The sequence below is a fragment of the Nuphar pumila genome, chromosome 15 (assembly GCF_984573655.1).
Source record: "Nuphar pumila chromosome 15, dmNupPumi1.hap1.1, whole genome shotgun sequence".
NCBI classification, from domain to species: Eukaryota; Viridiplantae; Streptophyta; class Magnoliopsida; order Nymphaeales; family Nymphaeaceae; genus Nuphar; species Nuphar pumila.
In genome coordinates, this window is record NC_143263.1 from 44,989,882 (window position 1) to 44,998,712 (window position 8,831).

Sequence of the window (8,831 nt, forward strand, 5' to 3'; positions counted from 1 at the left end):
CAACGGGCTGGCGCTAGGAATGAAATCCTGACTAGTGCCAAGGCCCCCTCCACTGCACCAAACCCCTTGTGGCAACTTTGAGTTGTTTTAGGATCCTAGCCTTTTGCCTTACCCCCTTGAATACACACTAAAAGAAGTCATAAACGCTGCAGACATCCATCAAATGTTAAACGGCAGTTTGTTTTATTGGCATCAACGCTATTGGGTATGGCAGGCTCAGATCCATAATAATAATAATATATTATAATATAATATAATATAATATAATAATAATAAAAATAATAATAATCCATAGTTTAGGATAATATATTAAGTGGGCGACTGGTTTTCACAAATTCAGGGGGTTCTAGTTGCATTTGTGGCTCCGTTCTCTTAGGTACCTTCTGTTGATGCAAGGGAAAATGCAGAGAAGCCTATCGGACCATGGTGATTTTGGAATGATATTAACAGCAGTCAATGATCTTAACCCTACGAATTCACCCGACTTAACAACTCAGAGTACCGTGAGTTCACCGGCTACGGACATGGATTTGAGATCTGTTTTCTTGTTACTCATTATAATCAATATCTCATGACAAACTGATTAAGGCATAAATTAAAACAAAAAATATAACCCAAAAGTTGAATAACTTGAAACAACCATTGATAGAGTAAAAGCAAGAGAGTAAAAGCACATGCATGAGGCGTTGAACAGGAACAGAATCAAGCAACAGAGCAAGTTTCCATTGAAAAAAAAAACAGAGAGCAACTTTCCAAAAAACGCTTAACCACCTGCTGAACACCGTAAGAATAGGTAGCTGAAAACGGAATCAGATAAATGATGGCTTTCAATAGGCCGTTGAAAAAGTACAATATTAAGGAAAATGACCTAAAATCACTACCCACATATATTCTACAGCAGCTAGCAGCACATAAAGCATGACAACAAAGAAAAACAGCTTGAACAGTCTCTGTTAGCTGATTCAACTATTAATAACACTAAAGCTAAGAAAATTCCATAATTTCAGCCTGACACGATGTAGAGGTTGAGTCCACTTAAAACTTTATATTAACAGAAGCCACTAATTAGTGAAAAGAAAAATCAACAACTGGGTCCACCACCTGGCAACAAGAAAAATGTATAATCCTTAAAAATATGAACTGAAAATGTAACTAGGATTCAAAAATATGGAAGAACTAAAGCATACCATACATGAATGCACCTAAACCTGGTTGAGAGCGGTCATGGTAGAACCAGAATAGCTTGTAAATAATGCTGAACCTAAAACAGTAGCAATAAAAATGGGGTGGGGGAAAACTCAAATAAAAAATAAAGACTTGTAGATTTGAACATAATAAAAAAGAGTTACCATCCAATTTGTCTTGCAACCAGTCTTGTGCACACATCAAAGCCTGTAAAGTTTGCAGATCTAGTGAACTGCGATAGGTGTCCAGCATTTTGCTTCCAATGTTGAATGTTGAGTCCAACGCCACAGTTGAAAGTGGAATTCCCAGAACATCACGAGCCATCTTAGACAAAACAGGATACTTGGGTGTATTAACTTTCCACCAATTTAAAACGTCAAACTCCACATTACGAGGGAATACAGCTTCTTCCAGATACAGATCCAAGTCTGACTTTGAGTGCTGGTTTTGTGTAGTCTCAGAAAGGTATTCATCGAATCCTCTCAACATATCGCTTGGATCACTTGCAATGTTCATTGACAAGGTAACATTAGATTCACTTCCACCTCCTACCCGCCTGTTGTAATCTTGGGAAGGCAGAGCTGAATTGCAATGGGCTGTGTATTCATTGTAAAGACTGACAATCCCATCATAAGTATCCTTGATTTGCTCTGCAGCATTCACACCATAAATTTGTGGATAATAATATTCTACCAGCTTCAATTTGAAACGAGGATCTAAAACAACAGCCACTTCCAAAATTAAGCTGCACGTTTTCCAGTATGCATCAAAAGTTTCTCTCATCTTTAAGGCCACAGAACGAACAAATGCATCTCCACTTCTACACCATTCATGCAGCTGAAACTTAATCACACAAATTGAGGGGAAGTAAAGGTTTGATGTTGGGCTCTTTGTTACTGAGAAAACATTAGTAATTTCAACAAATGGCTTCAGTATATTGGTAATACTACTTGCCATTTCCCACTCCCTAGGAGTTGGTGCCAATGTGTAGCTAGAATCAAGCTTTTGCAAGCGGGACAATGCATCCTTGTATTCCAATGAACCTTCAATCATGAGATAAGTCGAGCTCCACTGAGTTGGAATATCAAGGCATAAGCTCCTTTGGCTATGGATTCGAGCTTGATGAACTGCCTCATTAAATTTTTGTTCCCTTGTTTGTGAGCTATTTATATACTTGATAGTCTCTCGAATCTTATGGATCACTTCATGCACTTTTTCCAGACCATCAGTGACAACAATATTGAGAGCATGTGCAGCACATCGCATGTGAAATGGCTGGCTTTCACTCACAAGCATCCTCTTTTGGTAGAGCGAGTCTCTGATTCTTGAGACAAGATTTTTGCTCGTAAATGAATTGTCCAGTGTCACTGCAAACACCTTATGATAAATATTCCACTCCATTAGACATGATTCCAGAATTTCGAAAAGTGCATCATCTGTGTGAAGGGATCCTATCATTACAAAATTAAGAATCTTTCTATGCAATACCCACTCATCACCAATGTAATGTGCTATCAAACATAAATATGCAACATTCTCACAAGAAGTCCACAACTCCGTTGTAATGCTAACCCTACCAGATAGATTTGTCAAGATTTCTTTAAGTTTCTCATTTTCTTTCTCATAAATCGTCAGACAGTCAGTCTTAACGGTTTCAAGGGATACCATGTTGAATGATGGCTGAAGATTGTTGACAAACATTCTAAAACCAATGTGCTCAACAATAGAGAACGGGTACCCATGTAGGATGATCATATGTGCAAGATCAAGTCGACTTTTTTCTTGGCTGAACTTGAAGTTACTAACACTGACAGTCCTCTCCCTTTTCTTCCTGCCTATTGAAAGTAATTGCTGAGCTCCATCGACGTTAGTTCTGCTCGGGCACCTCTCTAGATGCTTTTTCAAATGTGATGTGCCACTGCTAGTCCCTCCCACAAACTCCCTCTTACAAAGCTTACACATAGCCATGTCCTTCCCATTCTTCTTAATTCTCTCAAAATCATTCCACACTGCAGATCTCAATCTACTCGGTCTCTTGCTAATTACAGATTTCGACATCTGCACCATATTGCTGTCATTTTCTTCACTAGGAGTCCGGGTAGGCGTGGTGGGGATGATAGACATGGTGCATATGATATGTCACCAAAATCTGCACGTTCAATTTTTTCACCAAATTTAACAAACAAGAGGGCACTGATACAACTCAATAGTTGATTTTGGTTTAGCCATATGATCCGCCTACACTATCCTAGTTGGGTTTTATGCTGCGGAATCCAGATTATACACAATCAGAGCAGGAATCTGATGCCAAATTCTCAAGTTGGCAATCCAAATTCTCAACTAACAAAAAACAAATCAAACAATCTGCACGTAAAAAAGTGGATCGGATATAGGACCAAACTGACTATCCCGGCATAATTTTCAGTTTCCAACCCAAGTTGAGTAGAACCCAAACCGGAAAACACTGCATAGGTACAGACTGGATTATGACAGAGACCTTGGCAATTTCACAGCCCAAGTTGGAAACCTGGAAAGGTCGGATAAGAGTAGTGCGGATCCGGATATATGTAGATACAAACAGATCCGATCCGTTTGATGCGAGCTCTGGATCAGGTTAGGGCACATATCCGGTTAGATCAGATTCTGCCGGGCGTCCCCCAAATGCAAGGCCTGAGTCCAAATCCAGCAGATGAAACCGCAAACCAGGTCTGATTCAGAAAAAGCCTAGATCCGACCTAACCTGACCCATTCACATCCCACCATTATACTGAAACAGAACCATGAAAAAAACAAAGCGGGTTTCACCCTTTTTTTCTTTCATCACATATCCAAGAAACAGAGAGCAGACACAACAACCAAACAACCAAGCACCAAATTTCTCAAAAACCAAATACATTTCAATAGCTACCAAAAAAAAAAAAAAAGAGAGAAAGATTCAACAGAACCCATCAAACTCGATTTATTTTTTCTGGGGGGGGTGGGTTACAAAATCCTACAGCAAACTCAAACAATTACCCCAATCCTCTAAGGAACAAACCACTATGAAGAAAAACAACAAACACCCACCTCGCCGAAACCTCAGATACGAACAATACAACTCCGAAAAAACGGAAACTAAAGAAACGGTACCCCGACAATGCATTACGTCCGAAACGCCGGAAAACTGACGGTTTTCTCGGGGTTTCGACCGGAAAGAAAGGACACCATGTTCCTAAAAGGATGGGAGGAGGCTTACAGGGTCACCGGAATCCTGGGCCGAGGTCGCCGGAGAAGGCGGGTCTGCCGAGCGCGCCTGGAGCGGTGGATCGAGGAGAGGGTTAGGGTTTCGGGCGGAACCCGAAATTAAAAAAAGGAGCCCACAGAAAGTTGCTAACCTGACCTCTAATTTTGGACAAATTGCAAAAACCTACCACATTTGGAGAGTAATTTAACTATAAACGTGTCGCTTATAGTCTCGTGTGGGATATTGGTGGGCCCGGGTTTGGGTCCGAAAATTGGAGACCGTGAACTCTCTCTCTCTCTCTCTCTCATCCGTACCATGAACAAACTGTGATTAAAACTTGGAATTTTAATCCATAGTCACAAAATATCATCCATGATTTTAAAATATCACCATTTTAGTGGGATATTTTTGGTAGATGATATTGTGCCGTAGGAAACAAGATATTTTCAAAATGCCATTTGCTTTTTAAATATACAGTGTTTTCAATGTGATGTTAACGTTAAAGTTAAATGTTTCAGTTTTTTTGTATTTTTTAGATCTTTATTATATATAAAAAGTTTATGTATACTAATTTTGTGAGATTTTTCTATAAAAAAAATGTAAAGTTATATGGATATTATCTTGAGAACAATATTTATGACCATGGTTTGGACGACCTCATGTAGTTAGGATAAGGCTTGATGACGATGGTTTGGGCAAAGATCATATCACTGGTTGACTGTAAAGTTTAGACAGGTACACATGAAAGTGGAACAGGTTTTGGACCTGGGTCTGACATATATACCACTGGTTAATTCGACTTGGTGCTAATGAGTTTGGATTGTAAGGATATTTGGTTTTGTTGTTGATGAGAAATTGGATCCTAAATCATTTGGTGGTCTGCATGTGGTCTAGGTCAAACATTTAAATTGGACGTTGTTGGGTTCTTAACCCAAAAAGATCAATCAAGATAAGGAATCTGGTTTAGTGGATCTGGATTTTTGAAGCCAAATAGCGATTCATTTGATCATATAAACCTAGTTTGACCATAAGTGGGGATTGGTTTAACCAGCATGACACCCAACAATATGGAGTTGGATAAGAGACCTAAATGACCCAAATCCATTTATCTTGACTTTGCAACAGCAAAGGCCTCACTCCAATTTAACAGTTTGTCATTAAACTGCTGGACCAATAAGGAGGCCTATAGATGCACACCCACTTATGTAGACAAACTGAGATATTGCATTGTTGAGGCTTATCCTACTTTTTTTTTGGATGGGAGGCTGAATCTGAACAATCCCTTAACTCTAATTTAGATTTAAAGGAGTGTGCAACCTGGGTGAAGTCTGGGTCCAACCATCAGATAAGTCTGCATCTGATATTTCTGGTAAACTCAAGTTGCATCAGGTCATATATATATATATATATATATATATATATATATATATATATATATATATATATATATATATATATATATATACAGAGAGAGAGAGAGAGAGAGAGAGAGAGAGAGAGAGAGAGAGAGTGGCCTACCACAAGTGAAGAGGTGTTTTCAGGTTGTTTTTCATAAATCTGACCTTACAGATGTGTTTGGAATGATTGATTTGTTAAGGAAGGATCATACTTTTTTGATAAAAAAATAGATTTTAAGCCTTGAATATTTATGAAAATCTTATACCATCAAATTTTAAACCTTATAAAAACCTACCTGCATCTTGTATGTTGGAATCGAACCACTCAAGAGTAGATTCTTATAACATCAAGCATACAGAACACGTGTACGGTCGGATTAAAAAAAACATAAAAAAACCCTTTAAAGGCTTGATAATTTTTTTTAGTTTTTTTTTTTTTAAATTCTGACCGTACATATGTAATCTATGCACTTGATTTTATAGAGATCAGCGTTTGAAGTGTTTGATTTACATGGATGAGTATTTATAAGGTTTGAAAAATCAATAGTCCAAAATCTTTGTAAAATTTTGAGACTCTAAATATCATTTTTTACATCGAAAACACATGATTCAGGTTGGATTCTTCATCATACTGCAAAATATTGTCCGATCATAGTTCTTTTATTGTAATAAGAAACTAATATAGTTGGAGGACTTTGATTGGCTGGTTTTGCATACTTCGTTGTAAAGGCAGCTGTGACTGCTGCTAACAAGGTTTTTTTGTGCAAATTTTATGCGCAAAGTTCGATGGAAAACCCATCCACTGTTACGGGTTTTCCTATATATATATATATATATAGTGAGGAAAATATGCTAAATGGGTTTTTCAAGCTCTTTTCATTTTATTTTTAAATTCTAACCCTACATATGCGATCTACATACTCCATTTTATCAGAATAAGCTCTTTGAGCACTCTATTTCGATGCATGGGTGGGCATTTATAAGGTTCGAAAAAACACGGTCTGAAATCTTTGTAAATTTTCAAAGCTCTAAATATATTTTTTTTTCATTGAAAATATATGGTTCGAGCACCAATTCTTAGTAAATCGACCATGACGAACACATCTATGGGGTCAGAGTCGTGAAAGAATCACCGAAAAAAACACGTAAAACTCATTTAGTATGTTTCATTAGCATTTATTGGTAGCTGCCTAACACTTTGATACTTGATACATGATCCATATGACATATCAATTTAAATATGCAAATGAAATCTGCATGATTAAATCAATGTTCTCAATTAATATATATGATCATAAACAATCAATTGATAGATCTAACCTTATCCATATGAATTAAATTTCAAATAATAGACATTTGAAATTAGAAGCAAATATGTAATTATAATTAACAATCATTAATATGATTTTAATTAAGATAAAAAATTAGATCAAGCTCATTTAAATAAACAACTGAATATGGCAAAATATAAATCGTTTGATTGTCATGAAATTTTAAACATAAAAAATGAATAATTTGTTTTTTACTTAAAAAGACAAAATTTAGAGAATTGAATAACCTGGCCTCAAATTTTTGGGAAAATTACCAAAACCTGACAGATTGGGAGGGTCCTTTAACTATAAACGTGTCACTTATAGTCCCCCACTCGTGTGGGATATTGGTGGGCCCGGATTTGGGGTCCGAAAATTGGGGATTGTACACCCTCTCTCGCTCTCATACGTACCTTGAACAAACTGTGATTAAAACAGGGAATTTTAACCCATAGTCACAAAATATTGTCGATGGTTTTAAAATATCACCATTTTAGTGAGATATTTTCAATAGATGATATTGTGCCATTGGAAAAAAGACATTTTCAAAATGCCATTTGCATTTTAAACATACAGTGTTTTTAATGTGATGTTAACGTTAAAGTTGAATATTTCAGTTTTTTTTTGTATTATTTAGATCTTTATTATATATAAAAAAAGTATGTATAATAATAGTTTTGTGAGGTTTTCCTGTGAAAAAAAATGTAAAGTTATCTGGATATTTTCTTGAGAACGATATTTGTGACCATGGTTTGGACCCAGATCGACGACCTCATGCAGTTAGGATAAGGCTTGATAATGATAGTTTGGGTGAAGATCATATCACTGGTTGACTGTAAAGTTCAGACAGGTACACATGTAAGTGGAATGGGTTTTGGACCCAGGTCTGACATATATCACTGGTTAATTGGACTTGGTGCCCATGGGGTTTGGATTGTAAGGATATTTGGTTTTGGTGTTGATGGGGAATTGGATCCTAACTCATTGGTCCTTGTTGTGTTCCTGACCCAAAAAGATTAATCGAGCTGAGGAACCTGGTTTAGTGGATCTGGATTTTCGGAGCCAAATGCCGATTTGTTTGATCATATAAACCTTGTTTGACCATAAGTGGGGGTTAGTTTATGGCTCGACTGCTCTCACGTAGGCTAGCCCAGCATGACACCCAACAATATGGAGTTGGATAAGAGACCTAAACGACCCAAATCCATTTATCTGGACTTTGCAACATATAATTGATTACTTGGTTTGCTCTTGACTCAGGTGAAAAATCTAATGAAAATTGGTTAAGTCCGAAAAAGGCCTCACCCCAATTTAACAATTTGTCATCAAATTGCTTGTCCAATAAGGAAGCCTATGGATGCACACTTATATAGATAAACTGAGATATTGTATTGTTGAGGCTTATCCCACTTTTTTCTGGATGGGAGTGTAAATCTGAAGAAACCTCAAACTCTAATTTAGATCCAAAGGAGTTTGCAACCTGGGTGAAGTCTGGGTCCAACCATGAGAGAAGTCTGCATCTGATATTCTTGTCAACTCAAGTTGCATCAGGTCATATATATATATATATATATATATATATATATATATATATATATATATATATATAGAGAGAGAGAGAGAGAGAGAGAGAGAGAGAGAGGAAAAGTGGTAGCTCCCTACCACATTTTTGGCCTACCGCAAGTGAACAGTGTTTTTGGATTGTTTTTTACAAAT

At 36.9% G+C, this 8,831-nt stretch overlaps 1 protein-coding gene across 5 annotated transcripts; it reads right to left on the reverse strand.

Annotated features, from left to right (window-relative positions):
• Window positions 1–792: 792 nt before the first annotated feature.
• LOC149815295 (zinc finger BED domain-containing protein RICESLEEPER 1-like) lies at window positions 793–4,543 on the reverse strand. 5 transcript variants are annotated; one of them, XM_089988828.1, is made up of 4 exons: window positions 4,421–4,543; window positions 1,350–3,334; window positions 1,188–1,261; window positions 793–1,101 (listed from the first exon to the last, which is right to left on the reverse strand). In XM_089988828.1, exons 2-3 carry the CDS (start codon window positions 3,307–3,309, stop codon window positions 1,203–1,205), a joined length of 2,019 nt encoding a protein of 672 aa, XP_089844954.1. In that variant the 5' UTR covers window positions 3,310–3,334; window positions 4,421–4,543; the 3' UTR covers window positions 793–1,101; window positions 1,188–1,202. The 5 variants fall into 5 exon arrangements, with proteins under 5 accessions (XP_089844954.1, XP_089844953.1, XP_089844950.1 ...); XM_089988827.1 differs by having other exon boundaries at window positions 1,193–1,261; window positions 4,421–4,498; XM_089988824.1 differs by having other exon boundaries at window positions 913–1,101; window positions 1,193–3,334; window positions 4,421–4,514.
• Between the last annotated feature and the right edge of the window lie 4,288 nt (window positions 4,544–8,831).